The following is a 25,259-nucleotide window of genomic DNA, read 5'->3' as shown; positions in this document are numbered from 1 at the left end:
ATGAGAGAGAGTGGAAAGAAGTCAGGAAGCATGCTGTCTGTCTGTACCGCTGGGACGGGGGCTCCTCTCCTTGAACCCTGAAGCAATGTCGGGCACAGGGACCACAGGCACAGGGGCCTCACGCACACGGGACACACGGCAAGGGGCCACAGGCACAGGGCCTGGGACTGGAACAGAGAGACACAGGGAGAGAGTGAGCAGAGAGAGCACAGGAGGAGAAACATACAGTCACACAGAGTCACACACACACAGCATCACACACACACTCACACAGCGTCACACACAGAATCACACTACCAGCGTCACACACAGTGTCACACACTCACACAGCATCACACTCAGTCACACACTCACTCAGTCACACAGTCACACAGAGTCAAACGCACTCAGTCACACTCACACAGCATCACACACAGACACACCCACTCAGTCACAGTCACACACACTCAGTCACACACACTCATACAGTATCACACACACTCAGAATTAATTAGAGTTATCTGTATGACCATGAAGTGTATCAACAACATTGAATTAAGTACAAAAATCCAAGAATATAGCTGTATAGCAAACAATAAGTCCATAAAACAAAGTGTACTGTCTCTGTGCGGCTGTAATTTCACTTGACCTCAATATGGGAGTCATATTAGGTCATATTAGGAGGTGAATTTCAAGCTCAGCAACATATTTATCATACATTTTTCATAAAACCCAGCAAATATGATGTCACTGCCTCAAACGTTTTTAGAGATGCAAGGGTTTGGCACCCTGGCAGCGTTAGATTTGCAAATAAACTAGCAGGAAAGGGTTTGTTTTTCTTGTACGACACTCAGAGTCAAACCTGACCCAGAGAATCACAGAATACAGCTGTGTACCGAGTATGAAGACAATATCTCAAAGAGTTAGGCCTTTATCATCCAGACAGCACAAGATCACATGACCCCAAAATGACAACCATTTTAGGTCAAAGAGAAGGGTGCCTGTAGAGTTCACAACACGGGGCATATGAAGATCCAGCGTGAATGCTGGCAGCGTGACAGACTCACACAAGCTCCCCTGAACAGGAAGATTAAAAACAAGGAGAATGTGACATGAAGCAGAGTCACCCTCCACACAACAACACAATGTCACTGTGGGAATGAACAAAGTACCTGAGAGAGGGGTGAACTCAGAGGGGCGAGGGGGCACTGAAGCAGGCACAGGGGCTGGCACTGCAGCTGAGAGAGAGAGAGAGAGAGAGAGAGAGAGAGTCAGCACAGCAAACACTGGAGAAACGCACAAGAGAAAGATGAGAGAGAGTGGAAAGAAGTCAGGAGGCATGCTGTCTGTCTGTACCGCTGGGAGGGGGGCTCCTCTCCTTGAACCCTGAAGCAATGACAGGCACAGGGGCCTCACGCACAGGGCCCTCAGGCACAGGGGCCACAGGGGCCACACGGCAAGGGGTAAGATGCCCAGGGGCCACACGCACAGGGGCTACACGCACAGGGGCCACACGGCAAGGGACCACATGCCCAGGGGCCACAGGCACAGAGGCTGGGAATGGAACAGAGAGACACGGGAGAAAGTGAACAGAGCCAAAGAAAGCAGTCGTTAGTTAAAGAGGTCTCAAGTGTGCAGTTTTGAAAGAAACACGTGTTATAGCTCACATGATATGTGGTACAGCTTTAGGTTAAAGGAAGCTCTCAGTTTCTATCATCACGTTATCTGGCTGAAAGCATGTCAGTCAATAGGGAAAGCAGCTGGTTGGTTACTGACAGGAAAGAAGCCAGTGAAGGGGTGGGGACAATTTCACCCTCCAAGTGGCCAAGGATAACTGAAAGTATGGCTAGCAAACAGAGATTTATTTAACCAAGTGCAGTACCAGAATCATGATTTAAAATACAAATACAAGTTTACTATAACATGTGTTTCTTTTGAAACTGGACATTTGAGACCTATAGAACAAACACAACCGGTAAGAGTCATAGACTTTAAGAGGGGTGATATTGAGCGGGTTTGACTGCAGTAAGGAAGAGCAGCAGCGCAGTGTTTGTACCGATAGCAGCAGTGCTGTGAGGAGGGGGGAGGCAGGTAGCCGTGTAGAGCCGTCTCTCCTTGAACCCCGAAGAGAAGACAGGGGGGTGAGCTGGAAGAGAGAGGGGACAGAAGTGAGAGAGAGAGGGAGAGGGAGACAGGGAGAGGGAGGGAGAGAGAGGGAGGGAGAGTGAGAGAGAGAGAGGGAGGTAGAGAGAGAGAGGGAGAGAGAGGGAGAGAGAGAGTGGGAGGGAGAGACAGAGAGAGAGAGGGCGGGAGAGAGAGGGAGGGAGAGACAGGGAGGGAGAGACAGGGAGAGGGAGTGAGAGAGGGAGGGAGAGACAGAGGGGGAGAGAGAGAGAGAGAGGGAGAGACAGGGAGAGGGAGTGAGAGAGGGAGGGAGAGACAGAGGGGGAGAGAGAGAGAGGGAGGTAGAGAGAGAGAGGGAGTGAGAGAGGGAGGGGACAGAGAGAGTGCGTGAGAGAGAGGGAGAGAGAGAGAAAGCGTGTGGCTCCAGTGTACCCATACCTGTGGCTCCGGAGGCCCTCCTGTCCTCTTCCTCGTCGCTGTCCGCGAAATCGTCCAGGTTGCCGATGTCCGTTGGCTTCACGCTCATCAGACTGGCCAGACTCTGCATGTCCTCATCCCTGCGGCACAAACACAGGCTGACTCACTGCCAGGGCGCACACACCCAGCAATGCTAATGGGATGTACTGTGCAGCAACTAAACTGAGCTAAACTGGACCGTTTACATGTGCATGCCAAACTCACAGAGAGAGATCACAATATAAGAATCAACTCAAGCAATGAAAGAAAGCAATCTGAGAATACAGCACTGCTTTCTTTTAGAGCTAGCACATCTGTGTGTTTGTAAGAAGGGTCAGAGTGGATTTTAAAGAGGGGGCAGGGGTGATGTTGCTAGTGCTACTAACAGCTAAGAAGATGTATTATAAAGCCTTGACTAGCACTCCTTTAAAAGGGGGCAGTGAGATCAGTATAGAACTACTGCTCATGTATAGGGGCACCAGTGATGATGTTATCATGTTAATAAGAGGTAAGAAAATAGATTTGAAAGCCTTGGTTGCACTCCTTTAAAGGGAGCAGAGATAATGTTGCTAGTATGAGTGTTAATAGTTTAAACGTTATCCAAACATTAGACACATTTCTTATCAGAAAAAAAAATGTTTGACTTAGTGTATATACAGGAATAACTAAACAGAGTAAGGCTATTTATTTAATATACCGTATTCCTTCATTATTATTATTATTTATTTCTTAGCAGACGCCCTTATCCAGGGCGACTTCAATTGTTACAAGATATCACATTATTTTTACATACAATTACATTATTTTTTACACATTACTTTTACATACAATTACCCATTTATACAGTTGGGTTTTTACTGGAGCAATCTAGGTAAAGTACCATGATCAAGGGTACAGCAGCAGTGTCCCCCACCTGGGATTGAACCCACGACCATCTGGTCAAGAGTCCAGAGCCCTAATCACTACTCCGCACTGGTGCCCTTCATTCAAGCATTGTTCCCATAGCAGAAGTATATCAAAGTGTAATAAAGCAAAGTGACCACATGTTAAAGTAAAGGTACTGTAAAGCTCAGAGAAGTATGGTTAACTAAAGCACATAGTAAACCATGACATACTATGGTAAATGCATAACCATGTGAAACGTGCAACGTGACTGTGCCTGACTCCTCTAAGGGTGTTGTTTGTGGCTGTGCTCCAGTTTTCACTCACGTGGCTTTGCCCTCCCTCAGGAAGACGCAGGACAAGGACAGCTTCAGCGTGGCCTCCACCACCTTGACAGACAGCGGCTTGAGTCTGAGTGTGAGGTCAGTCTGGGTGGGCATGGCGCTGGCGTACTTGCGCATGTTCACATCCACCGAGGCCAGGACCTTGCGGTGTCCCTTCGACTCCTGCAGAGCAATCACACAGCGGCCTCAGAAACAGGGCTGTACAATGCAGACTGTTCTGGGTGCCGGCTTACTTACTGTTCGCCAGATCCAGAAAAAGAACACAGGTGGCAGAGCTTTCAGATATAAAGCACCTGAACTGTGGAATGATCTGTAAGGCAAGCACCAACTGCTGCTGCTTTTAAAACTAGACTAGAAACACTTTTGCTACAACGGTTTAAATAACAGACCTGTAATTTTTCTCTTCATTGTTAACATCCTGATAACTTTTTACACTTATAACTTTAATGTCTGTTTCAAAGCTCTTTTCAAAATGTCTGCTAGTGCACTGGGGGTTTGAGATCTGTCCTCCATATCACTGCAGGAAGAATGTTTAAAAAATAAATACAAAAGTAAAAAACATAACAACAAGTGCTCTGGCTTTTCTGTTCTGTGCCACATCACGGATCGTTGTTGCTGTATTATGTGTTTAACAATGTGGGCAATAATCCTGACGCTATCAGGGCACTAGAGCAGACATTTTGAAAAAAGCTTTGAAACAGACTTTAAAGTTATAAGTGTAAAAAGTTGTCAGGATGTTAACAATGAAAAGATAAATGACAGGTAAGTTATTTAAACAGTTATAGCAGCACCTGGGGATGGGTAACGCTAGATTTTTCAGAACCTCGCTACTTACTGTTTAAGACCTAAAGTGTTGCAAGCTCCAAGGGGCAAAGTGATCACAAACTGCAGTATAGTGCAGTGTGAACCAGAGGGAAGTGAACACAGGAGACTCACGTTTTCAATGACGAAGGTCCAGTCCTTGTCTTCAAACTCATCTGTATGTGCGTCCTGCAGACAGAGTGATCTTGTTAGCTGTATATAGATGATCATGCTGTGAGGGCTTTATGATACAAGCTGATCTCCACTACACTATTGTGGGCTTCCTGTCCGCTCCGACCTTGAAAATCAGCTTGTTTCTCACACAGCGCCCTGTTCTGTGTATTCCTTTTTATATCTAGTTAAATAAGAATAATTCAACAGTATCGCAATTTTTAATGTGTAGTTATTTCCATCCGATATCTGATACGACAATGTTTCAGATGGACGCTGGGTGACTCGTTTCCTTAGTTAAAGTGAGAGTGTTTGCTTGGTGCCCTGGCAGGAACGCTAAGGAAATGACTCCGCACAGCTGGATCCAGAACACAGAGAGAGCGGGGGTGACAGAGTGCTTAATGATCCCATTCCCATTATTCCCATCCGATATCCGACAACTAACTGATACGACAAAGTTTCAGATGGATGTATCCTTTATAAAAGTTTACCACTGTACTGTTGCACTGCATTTTTACACTTTTTCCATGTTTATACTGTGCATTTACCATACAGCAGTTTACCCTGGTTTACCAGACCTCTCTGTGCTTTACAATGCTTCCCTGTGCTTTACCAGACCTCTCTGTGCTTTACAATGCTTCCCTATGCTTAACCATACCTCTCTGTGCTTTACAATGCTTCCCTATGCTTTACCAGACCTCTCTGTGCTTTACAATGCTTCCCTGTGCTTTACCACACCTCTCTGTGCTTTACAATGCTTGCCTGTGCTTTACCATACCTCTCTGTGCTTTACAATGCTTCCCTATGCTTTACCATACCTCTCTGTGCTTTACAATGCTTGCCTATGCTTTACTATACCTCTCTGTGCTTTACAATGCTTGCCTATGCTTTACCAGACCTCTCTGTGCTTTACAATGCTTGCCTATGCTTTACCATAGCATTTAGATTTAGATTCTGGTATAGTAAGCAAACTTGTTAAATTTGCAGACGACACAAAAATAGGAGGAGTGGCAAACACTGTTGCAGCATCAAAGGTCATTCAAAATGATCTAGACAGCATTCAGAACTGGGCAGACACATGGCAAATGACATTTAATAGAGAAAAGTGTAAAGTATTGCACGCAGGCAATAAAAATGTACATTATAAATATCATATGGGAGATACTGAAACTGAAGAAGGAATCCCTGTGATGAAAGGCGCTATTGCAGTGTGTATTGTATTGCATTGTGTTGTGAGGTACCTTGTACAGCGTGACAGTGATGTCCACGTTCTCTGGCACTGGCCACACCACCATGCCCCGATACGGGTTCTTAATGCCCGGCTGCCATCCGTGAGGCTGAAACAAACAGACAGCGGTCAGTGAGGGGGACTACACTGCAAAACAAACAGACAGCGGTCAGTGAGGGGGACTCAACTGCAAAACAAACAGACAACGGTCAGTGAGGGGGACTCAAATGCAAAACAAACAGCTTGTATGCAAAACTCAATGGGGATCAGAGGAGGCAATGCTTCTGAAGCTTTACTGCTTTACATGCAGGGTACACAGTCAGCATCCGTTTACTGCTTTACATGCAGGGTATACAGTCAGCATCCGTTTAGCTGTCTCTCATTAATCCCTCTCTCACCTTTCAAATGTTATGAATGTTTTTTAATAGACTATTTTTAATTGTTCTATTTCTACAAACTAGCTTTTTTATTTTTTATAAGTTTATGTTTAAAACCACATTTTGATCTCTTTTTAAATTTCTGTTTAATCAAATTCTGCATTAGACAGTTTTTAATTTATTTTAATTTTTACAGGAAGCTAACCAAACCAGATTCCTAAATTAAGTGATTAAGTGTAGCAGGTAGTGCATCAAGGCAAACGTTTGCTTTATTTCTTTCTAAGTGATACTATATATATATATATATATATATATATATATATATATATATATATATATATATATATATACTTTCAGAAATAGGAACTGCCTCGGGGGACTACGTATTACACAGCAATGATAACCGTGAAAAAAAATAGAGCCTTCAAATCCAATCATTGTGAAAACGTTATGATGAAAAAAACAAGACACTTGACTAAAGCCTTCCAATGTAAGTGAAAAGGTCAGTGCTGGTAATATAGCATACAGGGATGTGAGGCACCCGGGTGATTCGTCCATCAGTGAATGTTTAACTGTTTAATTCAGGCTTGTAAAATAACAGCCATGGCAAATCAGTGATCAAGCGATCCATGAATCGCTGCATGTGTAGTATTTTCTGTTTGTAAGTCACACACCTTGGAGCAGATGCGTCTGTTTCTCCGAGTCCACACAACAATCAGCTTGTCTGGCTGCCTGCAAAGAGAAGACCCAGATGTTCACATTAGCGCCGGGATCCAGTACTGGAACAAACACTGTGTGAAATGCATTCAGCAGCAAGCAGGACTGTGCTCATGTTGGGTCATGTAACAGAGATGATAAATGGCAAACGCAAAGAGGTCTGAAATAATCCACACCCTTTCTACAGAGGAACTCTCCTTTCTTTAAGGTGATGGGGGTACCGGTTTTATTTTATGACAGAGAGAGATTTAAAAAATATTAACTATAATTATACTTGAAACTTACCTGAAAGATGTAGCCTGGCTCAGGGAAAAATACATCAATTTTTTTTTACAATACATGTCTATATTTTGTACAGTATACATGTATATTTTCACATTTCCCCCGCATTTTTGTCCATATTCTATTTGAAATGACAAATCACTTGTACTACTGTACCTGTTTTGTTTTAAAATTGTCTGCAATGTCAAAGTTCTACCAGTAGATGGCAACCTTACAAGCACCCATACAGACGAATACATGCTGCTAGAATAAGAAACCCCTTGTATTAAACCTCCTAGGAGTCCAGGAACCTCAGCAAGCGACATACATCCCCTTTCAGAACAGTAAATACCAAACAGACCCTGACGACTGTGCCTCCCTAACCCACAGGAGTGCCACAGCCATCACAGCCATGCTCTCCCTGTGGAATAACCAGCGAAGATCGGGAACTTGGAACCTGCGCTCCCCTGACTGTGTGACTCCCCCTGCACACCACACAGCCATGCCTTTACCAGGGGAGACCCTCAGGGACCCCTGCGCTCCCCTGACTGTATGACTCCCCCTACACACCACACAGCCGTGCCTTTACCAGGGGAGAACCTCAGGGACCCCTGCGCTCCCCTGACTGTATGACTCCCCCTGCACACCACACAGCCGTGCCTTTACCAGGGAAGACCCTCAGGGACCCCTGCGCTCCCCTGACTGTATGACTCCCCCTGCACACCACACAGCCGTGCCTTTACCAGGGGAGACCCTCAGGGACCCCTGCGCTCCCCTGACTGTATCACACCCTGCACACCACGCGGCCGTGCCTTTACCAGGGCAGACTCTCGGGGACCCCTGCACTCCCCTTTCAGCAAAAAATGATGAAAAAGTTGTGTATATCAACAGCATGTACAGAACAGTACAGAAACAGAAATGCAACGAAGTGTTTCATCTCAACTGGATAAGCGGATCTTCACCAGATACAGGCAATAAAAAAGGGTGACATACAGATGGACGTATGAACAGACAGACGCCTCCGTGAACCTCCAGAATCGGAGACTCTCAACAGATGGTGCTAAATAATGTTGATACCAAGTTTCATAACAACTGGATAAGCGGTTCAACAGATAGATGCAAACATGTAAGAGTGATGGGGCGATGGGCAGATGTACAGAGAGCCAGACACCCTCTGATATTGTCAGTAACTAAATAATGTTAACATTGAATTCCATGAAAACTGTATCAGCGGTCTCTAGATATATGGAAACATGTGCTGTTTGTACGAGCTCCTCCACTATATCAACTTAATAATAATAATTACAGCATGGGCATGGCAAACGCACTTAGTGTACCTAAACACAGACACACAGGAATCTCACTGCAGCTCCAGCTTGAAATACTCTCAGTGCTAAAGAATGTCCTCTGACACACTCACAGGCGCCTCCACTTATCCCTGATCATAGACACTGCAGAATTAGCCTGTGCTTATACTGGGACAGGCCCAGGACTGAGCAGCAGACAGGGCAGGATTGAGGTGTGCTGCACTGCACTCGACTCTCGGCAGTCTGATCGGGTTTAAATGTAGCTTCATTACCACCAGTGAGGTCAATAGGAATTAGCAACGGATTGTTTAATTACAATTTGACAAGCGATTCTCCAGATGAATGTAAAAATGTAACTGTGTCATACAGACACCCCCTATATCACCAGGGCAGTAGTGTGGAGTAGTGGTTAGGGCTCTGGACTCTTGACCAGAGGGTCGTGGGTTCAATCCCAGGTGGGGGACACTGCTGCTGTACCCTTGAGCAAGGTACTTTACCTAGATTGCTCCAATATAAACCCAACTGTATAAATGGGTAATAGTATAAAAAATAATGAAATTGTATGCAAAAATAATGTGATATCTTGTAACAATTGTAAGTCGCCCTGGATAAGGGTGTCTGCTAAGAAATAAATAATATGAAGAATCTAATATTCTCAGTAACTTATGCTATCTTAATCAGTCGCCTGCAAAAGTGTTGTGGGTGTATCTGGAGTTGTTTTATCCTGGTTCAACTCTTATCTTTCCGATAGGTCTCAATTTGTTTTAATTGGGAATGAAAAATCTGCATTGTCTGAATAGTTTGTGCTGTTCCACAGGGCTCTATTTTAGGTTCTTTATTATTTTCCATGTACACGCTCCCTCTGGGAGATATTATAAGCAAACAGAGTGAATGTCCATTTTTATGCAGATGACACCCAGCTGTATTTGTGTCTAAACCTGGCGATGCCTCTTTTGAGACCAATATAGTATCTTGTCTTACTGACATTAAGGGCTGGATGTCTCAACATATCTTAATGTTGAATGCAGAAAAAACTGAGGTTTTGTTAGTGGATTCATCAAACCAGCTAGATAAGCCTGAATCATTTGGCCTGGATTTCAGCAGACTATCTTCTGAACCTGTACTAGAAATGAGAAATGTAGGTGTGATCTAAAGACTAGAACATGCCTTTGTATCCTCCAGAATTGATTATTGGAATGCGTTATTTTCTGGCATTCCAAAACGTCTCGTTTGCAACTGGTTCAGAATGCTGCTTCTAGAATCTCAACTAAAACCAGAAAAAGGGAACCTATCACCCCAGTGTTCTTATTTGCATTGGCTTCCTGTACATCTTAAGAGTTGATTTTAAAATACTGTTATTAACTTATAAGGCCCTAAATAACTTGGCACCAAATGAACTGCTTTGAGATACACCTGTATGAAGGATGCTATATAAATAAACTTTGATTTGATTGATTTGTTTATTTGTTTATTTAGCAGACGCCTTTATCCAAGGCGACTTACAGAGACTAGGGTGTGTGAACTATGCATCAGCTGCAGAGTCACTTACAACAACGTCTCACCCGAAAGACGGAGCACAAGGAGGTGAAGTGACTTGCTCAGGGTCACGCAATGAGTCAGTGGCTGAGGTGGGATTTGAACCGGGGACCTCCTGGTTATAAGCCCTTTTCTTTAACCACTGGACCACACAGCCTCCCTTGAGTATTGCTAACACAAAGTTTAGCATTTCCATTCGTTATATACAGTAGGGCTCAAATGTCACGTTTTGAACGGAACATATAGTGAAGACGTCTTTTTATTTTCTGGTGCAACACTTAAAGAAATCTTTGTTTGCAAGTCTTGCTTTCACTTCCTGGAGGGTGAAATTGCCCCCACCTCTTCACTGGCTTCTTTCCTGTCCTTAACCAATCAGCTGCTTCCCCTATTGACTGACATGCCTTCAGCCAGTAACCTTGAAGACACTGCTGAGGAAGGGCACATGTAACAGATATCCTGTGGAAAAAGTCACAGAAACTTTCTTTAACCTAAAATGGCACCAGATATGATGTTTTAAGATATAACGTGTGTTTCTTTCAGAACTGCACATTTGAGACCTGTGTAGTTAATGGGGTGTAAAGTAAAGTGGGTGAGATTGATTATCTTGCCAGCTGCAATCCCTTTAACATCATATTATTATATATATCACCTTCGGCTTATTATCACCACAGTGGAATGTCACAGCCACAGTATAATGGGAGTCAATGGGGACACAAGCAGTTACTCTCACACTGCACTTAATAGCACTCATGTTATCAGTCATAGCACTGAGCCCACTTAAGGGAAACAGAAGCATAATACTAGAAGCTTTACATGTAACTGTCCAGTAATATAAAGGCTGGACGCACAGTGTAGCATACAGAACAATGTGACGTTACAGTGTGCTTTAATTATTACACTGAGTTGTACATACAGTAGACTGTCTATTCAAAAGAATGTTAGAGTTTTACAAGGATTACTGGTTATGGGCTCAAAATCAAATTTCAACTCATTAATTGTGACTTTCTTCCTCCCTAGTTCTTAGTTCTTCCTCTCTCTCTCTCTCTCTCTCTCTCTCTCTCTCTCTCTCTCTCTCTCTCTCTCTCTCTCTCTCTCTCTCTCTCTCTCTCTCTCTCTCTCTCTCTCTCTCTCTCTTTTAACTTCGTTCTGCTTTTCGCTCGGTGGCAGCTGATCCTTCTCAGCTTCACTGTCAGGAACACGACTACTGCAGAGAACACCAGGAGCCACAATCATTTTCACTGCAATACATGCTCAAGACTAAACAGACTGGCTCAGACCGCTCTACACTGCCCATGTCTGCTGTAGACAGAGTCACTGCCCTGGCCCTATTCTCTATTCTTTATTAATTACAATGGATACATCTTCCGCAAGCAAACATGTTGCAATGCAATGTGTATTTAAAAACTTAAATGTATGTCCTGCCACTGAAATACAGAGCTAGCTATACATTCAAAAGTCATTCAGTCACAGGGAATAAGAACAGTTAACGAACAAGAGGAGGACATTCAGAACTGTGTCAAGTAGGGTTTTAAAGGATCCCTGGGATTCAGCATCAACAACACTCTGTGTGAAGAAGTGTCTCCTTCCCTCTGTCCTGAGTCTGTCTCCACTTGATTTCCGGTGTGTCCCCTGGTCCTGGTTCTGTGCTCATTCTACCTCATTCTAGTGTTATATGAACAAACATCGGAAATTGTTTGTTTAACTACCAGAAATTGTGTATTTTGGTCTTTGTCATATTAACCAGTGGCTGATGTTCACTAATTGTTTGTATTTTCTTGAATTATCTTATAGTAAGTGTAGGGTGCCAATTTTATTTAGCAGACGCCTTTATCCAAGGCAACTTACAGAGACTAGGGTGTGTGAACTATGCATCAGCTGCAGAGTCACTTACAATTACGTCTCACCCGAAAGACGGAGCACAAGGAGGTTAAGTGACGCTCAGGGTCACACAATGAGTCAGTGGCTGAGGTGGGATTTGAACCGGGGACCTCCTGCTTACATGTCCTTTTCTTTAACCACTGGACCTCACAGCCTCACAGCCTCCCTCACAGCCAATACTTTTATCTGGACTGTATGTCTGCGGCAGACCTAGAACTGAACAGCAGCTCCTGAACTTAGGTGAAGCCCCTTATCACTGACTTATCAACAGCAGTGTGGAGTAGTGGTCAGGGCTCTGGACTCTTGACCGGAGGGTCGTGGGTTCAATCCCAGGTAGGGGGATACTGCTGCTGTACCCTTGAGCAAGGTACTTTACCTAGATTGCTCCACTAAAAACCCAACTGTATAAATGGTAATTGTATGTAAAAATAATTTAATATCTTGTAACAACTGTAAGTCGCCCTGGATAAGGGTGTCTGCCAAGAAATTAATAATATAACCACATTTTATTGGTTATTTGGACCCCAAAACAACACATGCTGCTCCTGTCACACTAAGGCTCCATTACTTCCTTTTGACGTGCGACAGCATATTTGTTTTCACTGGCCGAGTGTTCTAATACAAAAGACTAACTTTTTCCTGAGCTGTGCCCAGGATTAAGATCAAGGAGGCAAGCTGGATCCTACTGCTGCACTGTACAGGACTGTAGACTCACTGATTTGCTGTGATGTTTCTCTTCCCAATTTCAAAAGGCCAATTTAGCTCCCTCACCGCAGCAATTCTGTCCTCCAATCCCCAAGCCAGTCGTCTCTTTACACCCAGGAGCTCCACAGCGGATGTGAGCTACCGACCCCTGGAGGACAAAGACATGCCCTGACTGTATGACTCACCCTGCACACCACGTGGTCGTGCCTTTAACAGGGGACTGTGGGACCCCTGTGCTCCCGACTGTACGACTCGCCTCAATCCTAAAATTCTAGGTGATGCAAAACTTTTGGCCATAGCTGTACAGTACCTTTCAACTCTGTTAAAGGAGTTTCAAATGACTTCTTAGCTCTTTTTCTATTGCAATCATTCAGTATGAGTTGTTCTCATTGCGATGACTCAATGGGAGGCTGCTGGTCGAAATGAACACACTCTCTCTGCCAGTCCAGCCTCTTATCTCATCTCTCCAGCTCTGCTGCTGATGCCTATGGCTGCCACACCCTTCAACCTTTCACTCTGAGCCGTCGCCATGGCGATCAATAGGGCTGACAGGGAACCAGGGCAACAGGGCGTACTAGGCCGGGTTTACTGTCAAACGTGGTTTTAAAAAATATTACTTTTCCCATAGTTACCTCAAAAGCCCCTGTTGAAAATTGTATTCTTGTCAAATATTGTGACACCAAAAAATAAAAGTAAATCTTTTTTTTTTTATTTTCTTTGTGTGTACATTTTTGTTTTGCTTCTCTGAGTCACAACATACATGGAGCCCTGTACACTAAACTTAAGAGACGACTGTTTATAAACACTGTCTTAGGTTAAAAAAAAAAAAAAGTGCTTTGAAAAATGAGAATAAACTTCTTTTATCCCTCTCTAAAAGAGTTGAAAACCGGTTTCGTGATCTGCAAACTTGATTTAATTCAAATGGACTTGAGTCACAGAAAGCCTGTGTGCCTGCAGCTCAGCCTCCCCTGGGGAATGACAACAAACTGCAGCCTAGCAGAGTCATCCACATACATGCGAGGGTCCTGATGGGCTACCTGTACGACGAATAATAAGAACCATTTACTGATGGACTATTTTGGAAAAGACCAACATTTAGTTAGGGAGGGTATACATTCATACCAACTATAAAACACCCTCTTCCTCATTCAAGAGCGACTCTGTGAACTACAGCGAGCTGTGCTGCTGTGCTTTTGGTATACCGATACAAACGATACACACCCCTATCGCGATACGATATATAAAGTCTAGAAAGGATCAAGAGCAATCATTTCTGATGCAAGGGGATGACCTTATAAAGTTAACCAGAAGAAATCTGCACAGCAAATTAGCAGCTTTTCCCATGGTTATACTCTGCATTTACCATAGTTTAGCATGTTTGGTTTTTTTTTATATACTTTACAATGCTCGCCTTTGCTTTCACTGTGCTTTTTTACACTTCGCTATGCTTCTAATGGAAAATCTTTATGAGGGACGCTCTGGTTGCACAGGGGTTAATGAAGGTTGGTAAGAAATCTAATCAGTTGGTTTTTTTTCCCACAGTTTTCCACAGCGGGAACAAAGCCACAGGATTAGCCTGCTAGCGCTGCTTTATTTCAGTAGGAAACGCGAGCAATCTAGTGCGGCATACAAGTATTGACTGGTTGAATGAAGCCTCCATGTGAACTAAACTGTGGTCTGGTGCCTCATCACACAGTGCCTCATCACAAAATAATGAACCAGAGACAAACTACTCCCTCTACACAAACATCTATCAATCAATCAATCTTCAGTTTATATAGCGCCTTTCATAGTGGACCACCATCACAAAGCGCTTTACAAGATACAGTAAAAAACAATGCATAATACATTAAATACAGTGAAAAACAATGCATAATGCATTAAATACAAGGCTAGGATGTAGCTCTTGGGTGGCTGCATGGTGAGTCCGCATTGTGAAAAAAAGTGGTCGGCTAACGGCAGACGCTTCGGAGGACAGCGTGTGTTCATCTTCACCCCTCCCGAGTCAGCGCGGGGGTGGTAGCGGTGAGCTGAGCCTAAAATAATTGCACACTACTAAATAAAAAAAATCAGCTAATAACAGACATCAGAAATCAATCTGCACCATCCTCTCTCAATAACATCACAGCAATCGCATCTTTAGCAACTCTTCTTAATAATCAGTCCAATATTGTCCAGTTAAAATATTAAAAATACACATGGGATTAATAGCTAGTATTACTATTTGTAGAATAATAAATATAGTACCTCTCTCTCTCACTCACACACACACACTCTTTTTTGAAAACAGCAAAAAGACAACCCAATGAAAATTATTATCAGCAGTATCCTAATAGGCATGTGAGTAAGTAACGATGATAAATGCTGTTTTATAATCAAGTTACGTTGCTCCAGGATGTTGTGATGTGGTGTGAGGTTATCATATTGCAACACCTCATGACACCCTGTTGTATCATAATTCTTAAATATTTACTTGTGCGTGCAAGAATCATGTGAGCACTGTTAAACCAATGCATATTTTCTGTAATGAATGCATTGGTACCAATATGTGTGCATTTTCAATAATTGATCAGAGGCTACAAATGATAGTGTGATGATAATAAATATCTTAAATGAATTGTGACTTTCTTTCCCTCTTTTTAGTAGATCTTCCTCTCTCACGCACTCTTTTTCTGGGTTTGCTTTTTGGCTTTTTATAATAAAGCCAAACCACTGTTCTCACTTATAGCAGAGGGATGAATTAAAATATTTTTCTGCATGTCAGCGACATCATCCCCCGCCCCGTCTGTACATTATAAATGAAAAGCATCAGTAAGATCCATTTGAGTGGATGAGTTTGACATGCAGATATACAGATGCCTTCATGAACCCCCAGATTATGCTACTCAATAAATAATATATATATATGAATATATATATATATATATATATATATATATATATATATATATATATATATATATATATATATATATATATATATATATAACAAATGAGAATGAGGCTGTGTGGTCCAGTGGTTAAAGAAAAGGGCTTGTAACCAGGAGGTCCCTGGTTCAAATCCCACCTCTGTGTGACCCTGGGCAAGTCACTTAACCTCTGTCTTTCGGGTGAGATGTAGTTGTAAGTGACTCTGCAGCTGATGCATAGTTCACACACCCTAGTCTCTGTAAGTCGCCTTGGATAAAGGAGTCTGCTAAATAAACAAATAATAATAATAATAATAATATTGTGACAGGATGGCTTGGTGGGCAACATCACCAGACTAGGAAATAGACACACAACAGTACTGTGGGGTGAGTCGCCAATGCACTCGCATTTATTAAACAAATAACCACAAATAACAAAACATGAACACACAAACATGAACACACAAACAAAAAAGCCACGCTGGCCAAACAAACAAATACAACACGAAAAATAAAACAAACATCGTCTGGAATGCAGCCAGCCGGATGGCAGTTGTTTATCTTGCTTTGTGACGGATCTCTCTCACTCTCGCGTTCCTCTTAATTCCTGCAGCGCTCAGCTGCTACACTTTTTAACCAATCTGAAGACGGACGCATTGTGCACGTGTTCTCTTTGGCAGGGAAGATAATTGCCTGCTTCCTCTGCCAACCCAAAACCACAACAACAATAATACAAAATACATTTAAATAACAAATAAACATAGGAGCGGGCCTACCCCATCACAGAACATCATGTAGATCTTTTATTGAACATCATGAAATCAAAGAAACTACAAAATCGCAAAAGTCTACCGGAAGCCATAATAGTAGTACAGTATTTCACGTTAGATTTCGAAATGTCATATTTTAAAATTTGACCGTTTTTTTTGTTATGTGTGTAGAAAACTACAAGGCGGGTGTGTAATTCACTATGTTAACGTAACATTATTCCGCACATTTCATTCGACTTTATGAAGCAAAATGAGTTAATTCTATTGGGGGATGCAAAACTTTTGGCCACAGCTGTAGTGTTTGTGCTTCTCTTTTCAAGCTGAAAGCTTCCTCCTGTAGGAACAAGCCCCCCCCCCCAGGACTTTCTTTTTTTTTGTTTGTGTCACAAGATCTGCACTACACTCCTAACCTAAAATTACCTCCCTCTTATTTGATGAGCCAGCCTTTCACAGGCCTAGTGACAGCTCCATGTGTGTGTCCCTGCCTCCCTGCCTCCCTGCCTCCCTGCCTCTCCTCACACCTCAATAGATCTGTTCTGGATTACATATCAAGAATCGGGGTCGAGCAGTAGCAGACTAAATAGCTCTGCCCTGAACTAGTAACTGAGAGAAAAGGAACGTTACATACAAAACCTCTCCCAAAAGCACAGCAGAGTGTAGTAATGGTACAGCATGGTAAAGCATGGGACAGCATAGGTACGCATTGTAAAGCATAGAGAGGTACAGTAAAGATAGTAAAAAGCATGGCAAACTGTGGTGAGCTATGCATATAGTATGACACTGGGAAAAGCATGGGGGTAAAACTGGGAAATGACCGTGGGAAGCTTTTAGAAGGGTTTTAACATCACTTCGGAAGAGAGTGGACAGAAACAACGAGCCTGTGAGTAACACCAACCCCTCGCCACGGCTGTAATCACAGCTCTCAGTGTGACGGCCATGACGGGTACCAACAGCACACAATTAGAATTAGCATCGACATGCTTCATCACAATGTCAGAGTCCCCAAAACTGAAAGTGTAAGATACAGATACACAGACAGACAGAAACCCCCTATCATCCCCACAGTACTCGTAATAACTCAAACTAAATCATGTTAATACCAGGTTTCACCACAATCAGATAAGCGGCTCTCCAGATAGGCCTATATGCAGAATGTGTGAAGTATGGCAAGCGAGTGGATTTCATCTGCAGTGGGGGATAAAAACAGATAAGTGACACACAGACAGACTCCATGTCCACAAATTTTCTGATAAACTCAATAACTAGAGCTAGAGAAGGTGCCATCCCAATGGGACCAGTGATTCTCTATGTATAGTAGATACGCTATATAGATCAGGCGCAGATTAGGAACTGAAAGAAACGCTTTGATATCAAGAGAGACTGGACAAAAAGAGCGACGAAAAGTGCAGAACATAGGAGAGGAGGCCGTTCAGCCCAGCAAGGCTCGTCCTTTCATTATTATTTGTTTATTTAGCAGACGCCTTTACCCAAGGCGACTCACAGGATGTGTGAACTATGCATCAGCTGCAGAGTCACTTACAACTACGTCTCACCCGAAAGACGGAGCACAAGGAGGTTAAGTGACTTGCTCAGGGTCACACAATGAGTCAGTGGCTGAGGTGGGATTTGAACCGGGGACCTCCTAGTTACAAGCCCTTTTCTTTAACCACTGGACCACACAGCCTCCTTCATAGCACCCCATTCACCGGGCTAGGGGGACCTCGTTTACCAGGACAGACTCGCTGTGTTTTTAATGTCCCCAGTGTTGCAGACACTTCTCCTGGGAGGCTGTTCTGTTCATAACTATTTAAAAGGGTTTCCTCCCTTCTGTTCTAAGCTTACTTCCATCGATGTCCTCACATCCGAATCTCTGTGCTAAGTTTAAATGTCTAGTCACAGAAAGAGCAGGGATTGGTGCTCAGAGGAGAGCCAAAGAATTGTTTTCCTACAAGGACTCAGACTCCCAGAAGCACCTCCCGTGTGCCAGCTGTGTTAACAAAATAAGAAACATTACAAACGAGAGGAGGCCATTCGGCCCATCTTGCTCGTTTGGTTGTTAGTAGCTTATTGATCCCAGAATCTCATCAAGCAGCTTCTTGAAGGATCCCAGAGTGTTGGTCCAGACTCCCACAATTCTCTGTGTAAAAAAGTGCCTCCTATTTTCTGTTTTGAATGCCCCTTTACCTAATCTCCATTTGTGACCCCTGGTCCTTGTTTCTTTTTTCAGGTCGAAAAAGTCCCCTGGGTCGACATTGTCTATACCTTTTAGAATTTTGAATGCTTGAATCAGATCGCCGCATAGTCTTATTCGTTCAAGACTGAATAGATTCAATTCTTTCAGCCTGTCTTTTAAACCCGGAATAATTCTGGTTGCTCTTCTTTGCACTAGTTCTAGAGCAGCAATATCCTAGCTGAGGTCTTACTAATGCATTGTTTTAACATTACTTCCCTTGATTTAAATGCAACTATTATTTTTTTATTATTATTATTTATTTCTTAACAGACGCCCTTATCCAGGGCAACTTACAATTGTTACAAGATATCACATTATTTTTACATACAATTACATTATTTTTTACACATTATTTTTACATACAATTACCCATTTATACAGTTGGGTTTTTACTGGAGCAATCTAGGTAAAGTACCTTGCTCAAGGGTACAGCAGCAGTGTCCCCAAGTTAAATACTTTAGAGTGTATTTAATCAACCTATAACCAGATATTAAGCACTAAAGGGTGAAGCATGATTAGAGCATTTTACAGCACTGGGGACTCCCGCTGAACTGCACCAATGATCTAGCCAAGGTTATCCTGACAAAACATTATGGAATCCACACAGAGTCACCAGTGGTGTGAAATGCTCTAAAAATCAAGCAGTGGTCAGTCTGTATCCTGGATTGCATTAACCAGCTATCTGTGGTTTTCCTTGAAATACAACTAAAAGCACGTCTGATGCAATCCAGGGGGTCCCTGGTGTTGTAAAATGCTCTAATGTGGTTTAAGAGGGTATTGGTTAATTAAGTACCAAACAAAAAAATCTGCTTGTCTCACGGGGCGCCACGCCAGTAGGGGCCGCTGCAGAGCGGTGAGGAGAAACAGTCCCTGCTGGTTTTGCCTCCCTCACCCAGCGCCAGAGTCAATGCTCCCTGTGGAATCCCCAGTGAAGAACTTCACACAGCCAGGAACCTGCGCTCCCCTGACTGTATGACTCCCTCAATCTGTACCTTTACATACTGAAACAGAACCCCCAGCTCTGCCTCAATCTGTACCCCTCTATACTGTAACAGAGCCCCCAACTCTCCCTCAATCTGTATTATACTGTAACAGAGCCCCCAACTCTCCCTCAATCTGTACCCCTCTATACTGTAACAGAGCCCCCGACTCTCCCTCAATCTGTACCCCTCTATACTGTAACAGAGCCCCCGACTCTCCCTCGATCTGTACCCCTCTATACTGTAACAGAGCCCCCGACTCTCCCTCGATCTGTACCCCTCTATATAGTAACAGAGCCCCCGACTCTCCCTCGATCTGTACCCCTCTATACTGTAACAGAGCCCCCGACTCTCCCTCGATCTGTACCTCTCTATATAGTAACAGAGCCCGCGTCTCTCCCTCGATCTGTACCCCTCTATACTGTAACAGAGCCCCCGACTCTCCCTCGATCTGTACCCCTCTATACTGTAACAGAGCCCCCGACTCTCCCTCGATCTGTACCCCTCTATACTGTAACAGAGCCCCTGTCTCTCCCTCAATCTGTACCTCTATACTGTATCATAGGAACTTCCCTAAATTCTAGACCATCCGATCATCAACAACCTGTTTGGAAGTTCCCTATATTTCCCACCCTTCTCTCTTACATCAGTTTATATTGCACAGCCAAAATAAATAATCAGAGAGTAAAATAAGTTTGAAGAAAACATTGCTTTGTGTTTCTTTTTTACAAGTTGTATAAGATGTATATTACATGGTCTAGTGTGTGATATTAAATGACACATGTAGTGTCTGCTACTGTATGTCTTGGGCTTAAATCCAAGACAGGCATGGAGACTGAACTGCTCCCTCCCTCATCCCCTAAGAGAAAGGGTGCTCCCTCCAGTCCAGGGCAGGCTTGAGGCATGGAGACTGAACTGCTCTCTCCCTCAACCCCCTAAGAGAAAGGGTGCTCCCTCCAGCCCAGGGCAGGTTTGAGGCATGGAGACTGAACTACACCCTCCCTCACCCCCTAAGAGAAAGGGTGCTCCCTCCAGCCCAGGGCAGGCTTGAGGCATGGAAACTGAACTGCTCCCTCCCTCACCCCCTAAGAGAAAGGGTGCTCCCTCCAGCCCAGGGTAGGTTTGAGGCATGGAGACTGAACTGCTCCCTCCCTCCCTCCCTCACCCCCTCCAGTTCAGGGCAGGCATGAATATATGCTTTTTCTACATTAATAATAATAAACACTACTGTACCAACACAATATGAGCTCCGGTTCTGTTGAAATTATTAAAAATGCATTTTAATCTGCACGACTTTTAACCTGCTCCAGAATGCTACGAAGGTGGCAACTGTGCCAGCGCAATGCGGAAATGGTTCAGCTTGTCAATATAAATACTAATAATAATAGTTTTGTTTAATACAGTAATATCACACGAATCAGCAAAGCAGATAAATAGCCAAACCCCGCCCTAACTACACCCTGTGTTAGCAATATCAGAACTTCCTTAAGAAACACCACAAAGACACGAGTCTGGCCTCCTAAACCAAAAACACAGCTAAGGGTACAGACAGTATAGTTACGCCCTCTAGCAGACAACGAACAAAGCTGTTGCTGACTGAAGGAGCGAAGTACCTTTGTATAATAATAATAATAATAACAATAATAATAATAATAATAATAATATACCGGTGTTATGAAAACTAAAAATTAACTTACCACTTTTTTGTACACTCTACCACCAGTTCTTGGTAGGACGCCACGAACTGAAACTTAGATGCTCGCTTTCCAACTCGCTGAAGTCTTTTCCAAACCGAAGTCATTTTTTTAAAAAAATATATATTATTATTACTATTATCTAATTGACTTTTTCAGGAACATTAATTTTCTGTTAATAAAAAATAATTAAAAAATAAAAACTTTTTTTTCCTCCCCTCCAAGTATTGACGCCGCGTTCATGTTAATGCAATGAGTTGATGGAAAAATAAACCTTTTTTTTTTTTTAAAAGCACTTGTTGAGTTCTTTTGAAGCCGCCGAGGAGGTTGTGGTCCACCTTGATCCCTCCATATCAACACCTGCACTAAGAAATCCAGCTGCCGTCAGTGTCACTTGTCTTGCACGTCGTGTGTGTGTTTTAAATATACGCCACAGACACTTTTTTTTTTTAGAATAAGAGGAACCATGGAAAAATCCAAGGCACCTTAAATGCAGTGCTAGTGTGCCACTAAAAAAATATCTGTCATCGACGTGGTCACAGAGCAAGGGCGGCGAGATTAGCAAACTATTCCCCTGTGTTCTGTGCTGGTAGGATTTCTGCAAATTACAAACTGCAACAGGGCACCGCGGCTCGCCATAAAGCTGTCAGATGAGTGTCCCCGAAAGGGTTAACCAGAAGACGAAGAGGGTGCCCATGTCTCCGCCCCTCCCGTTCACAGATTTGATTATCTTTGCTTGTAATTTTTGTGTTCGTCTTGTTACAGCAAGCAAAAGGAAGTTCACACAATTCGAGGCAACAATGTGAAGTGTCTCTGTGACAGAGCGCTGCACCGCCCAGAGAGAGAGGGAGAGAGGGAGAGGGGGAGCAAGAGAGAGAGAGAGAGAGAGAGAGAGAGAGAGAGAGAGAGAGAGAGAGAGAATATATTATACTGCTCCTGAGACTTAGTTCTTTGTGAAAACTAAACTCTGAGCGGCCTGCAAACTAACTCCTACTCCGACTGCCTGACATCATTCAGAGCTACCGTGACTCGACATACACAACAGTCATCCATAATTTAAAACATTATTGACGACACAGTTTAACAAGACTTCTAATCGAGTTCAGTTTAAAATAAGTTGTTCGTAAAGAATGGTAAATTCATAGTAATATCATTTTATTATTATTATTATTATTATTAGTATTATTATTATTATTATTATTATTATTATTATTATTATTATTATTATTATTATTATTATTTGATAAAGTTGGATAAAGACCTAAGGATGGCATGCTAATGCATCTTCTGTTAAAACCCTCCTATTTTATATTTGTATAATTGTGTCTGATTAATTAACTTTCTTAGTTACTGTACCTGCTTATTAATGGTCTGCTGTGTACTGCCTGGTATATACATCCATTTTAAATACAATGTCAAAATGCTCGGTCATTCTGTAATATACAAAAGATGCATCTCCATGGTGTCAGTTTCAGTCACAATGGGCTAGACAGCAGATTGGAGCTGCTGATGTTTCAGAATGGCTCTATGGTGCTATTGCAAGGGTCGTCAGTGCTGTGCAGCACTTACAAACACACTGACCCTCCCTTCCTGAACCTTTAACTGCAGCTCAGAGTGGAACTCATACTCTCTCAAATGACTGAGAAAGAGGAACTGCAACTGGTGTGGATTTGTAGATCGCAACAGTATCTATTCAGGGATACCAAGATCCGTAGTGGGAATACGTCTGTATTATAAGAGTCTAACAGAGGCTCTTGTGGGCTGCATTCAGAGTCTAGCTGCACAAACAGCATGCATTTCACGTGGAGAGTGGGGAGCAGTGCAGAGTCTGCGAATACTACAAGTTGATCTGAAACTTCCCTTTAAGAAGCCGCCGCCCCTAGGTTTACAGGAAATGATGTATGGTGCTTGTCAGTCTAAAAGCAGCACACAGCTGCACGTTTGCACAGTACTTTATAAATCAACTTCATTGTCAAACTCGGGGTTTAAAAGATATATAAACAGGATTGCTGTTTTTCAATGTTTATTTTTCAGGGGCTACAGACTGTAAACCACTCAGCTTTCAGAGTGTTTGACTGGGGCCCTTCGTTGGAACCCCATGGACCCTGTTAATCATACAACAGGTTTCAGCACTTTTCCGACCAGCTGAGCGGACGACGCGCTGCGGTTGTATTTGAAATATTTGCATTTAAAAAACAAATGAAGGACCGAAAGATTTTAATCACAATAAGAGTAAAGCGGATGTGAACTACTGCCCCCTGGAGGACAAGGACAAGGGTTCACCAGATACCTGGCCAGTAGGAGCCACTGTAGTGCGGTGAGGAGAAACAGTCCCTGTTTTTGCCTCCCTAACTGAACACAAGAATGCGACACTACCTCTGGAATCAAAGATTTGAAACTATCTGAATATAAAATAAGCTGTAAAATTATATTTTTTAATATATATATATATATATATATATATGTATATATATATATATATATATATATATATATATATATATATATATATATATATAGCTGAGTGAATAACTGCCCTAAACCTGCAAAGACATTGTCTTTTCAATACAGCGAATGTCTTTCAGAGTTTACATGGCCCCTTCATGTTTGTCCCAAGCCTGTTTCACAATGGAGGGAGCAGTGCTTTCACCCTGCATTGTGTGTGATCCAAAGTCTAGAGTTCAGCCTGAGTCAGCTCTATTAAGAGTGGTAATGCGCTGAACTTAATGTTAGGAAACATAGAGATTATAGAAATCGCCAGAGTCTTATTTTGTGATCTTTGAATAGTCATTGAGTCACTGAGCAGGCAGTGACAGGAATAGCCAGCCTTGCCCAGAATGTCACCATCGCACAGGAAACTGTATACTGTACTGGAGCTAATAAATACAGTGAGGCACCTCAGCAGGGTACTGTCTCTTCAATGAGAGGCAGATAGAGGGCTAGCCTGGGGATCGGTTACTCTGTTTACCCCACCCGGACTCTGGGGGGGAGGGGAGGTGAGGGGAGGGGAGGGGAGGGGAGGGGGGGGAAGTGAACAGAATTATCTCTTTTGGCAACTCTACTTCAGTTTATAGCATTAGTATGATAAAGAACACAGAAATAGAAGTCAATTTGAAAATAAGAACTCATTAAAACTTGAGTTGGATAATATACAGATATGGCCAAAAGTTTTGTGTCACCAAATAGAATTAACTGATTTTGCTTCAGTAGTCGAATGAACACCTGCTGAATAATGCTACGTTAAGATATTGAATTAGATACCGCTTTGTAGTATCCCATAGTCTTAAGGAAAAACTGACAACAATTGAAAAACGTGACATTTCGAAATGTAACATGAAATACTGTACTACTATTATGGCTTCCGGTAGACTTTTGTGATACCATTTTGTAGTTTCTTTGATAACATGATGTTAAATAAAAGATCTAAATTATGTTCATATAGTTTTTTATTTTATTTTATTTTATTAATTATGTCTCATTCCTAAAACTGTAGGTGATGCAAAACTTTTGGCCAAAGCTGTATAATCTACTCCATGCACTTCTGATTTACGATTTAATTTCTTACATGCTGGAGTCCCATTCTCTTGAGGTCTCAGTTTGGCAGTTTCTCCTGAGTTCGGAAGCTGTTCATAGGCACTTGTAACCAAGTCTTTATGGAAGAGCGAGCCACTTTGGATCAAGTTACCTTTTGCTTTGCTGGTAATACACTAGCTGTGCACTAGATAGTGCTGGCGCTTACTGATATATGAACACTGATCTAGCCTACATTATGTAGGGCAGCCGACTAGAACTGAAGAGAGGGGGGGAGGCTGACAGAGTTGAAAGGTTACATTGTCACATGATTTGAATGGAATGAGAAAGGCTGTTCAGTCTCCAGAAAAGCTCCAAGCAGCTCTAAGCCAGGTAC

The 25,259-nt window shown here is 42.8% G+C and overlaps 1 protein-coding gene across 11 annotated transcripts in view; it reads right to left on the bottom strand.

The window, feature by feature from the left end:
• LOC117398504 (EH domain-binding protein 1-like protein 1) overlaps window positions 1-22,208 on the bottom strand; it is a 62,947-nt gene extending 40,739 nt beyond the window's left edge. For 6 of the 11 annotated variants that reach the window (XM_059015672.1, XM_059015681.1, XM_059015680.1 and 3 more), the window contains exons 1-10: window positions 21,356-22,207; window positions 7,037-7,094; window positions 5,999-6,094; window positions 4,722-4,775; window positions 3,769-3,947; window positions 2,542-2,660; window positions 2,036-2,125; window positions 1,336-1,533; window positions 1,152-1,217; window positions 48-167 (exon numbers count right to left, since the gene is read on the bottom strand). In XM_059015672.1, the coding sequence (XP_058871655.1) occupies window positions 48-167; window positions 1,152-1,217; window positions 1,336-1,533; window positions 2,036-2,125; window positions 2,542-2,660; window positions 3,769-3,947; window positions 4,722-4,775; window positions 5,999-6,094; window positions 7,037-7,094; window positions 21,356-21,459 (1,084 nt within the window). In that variant the 5' untranslated portion in view covers window positions 21,460-22,207. Of the gene's footprint in view, window positions 1-47; window positions 168-1,151; window positions 1,218-1,335; window positions 1,534-2,035; window positions 2,126-2,541; window positions 2,661-3,768; window positions 3,948-4,721; window positions 4,776-5,998; window positions 6,095-7,036; window positions 7,095-21,355 lie in introns of all 11 variants that reach the window. The other 5 variants (XM_059015682.1, XM_059015683.1, XM_059015673.1 and 2 more) reach the window with 4 other exon arrangements.
• Window positions 22,209-25,259: the final 3,051 nt, after the last annotated feature.

Source organism: Acipenser ruthenus, chromosome 51, assembly GCF_902713425.1.
Source record: "Acipenser ruthenus chromosome 51, fAciRut3.2 maternal haplotype, whole genome shotgun sequence".
Classification (NCBI taxonomy): Eukaryota; Metazoa; Chordata; class Actinopteri; order Acipenseriformes; family Acipenseridae; genus Acipenser; species Acipenser ruthenus.
The sequence above is the reverse complement of the archived record's forward strand: the minus strand, read 5'-3'. Positions and strand labels throughout refer to the sequence as shown.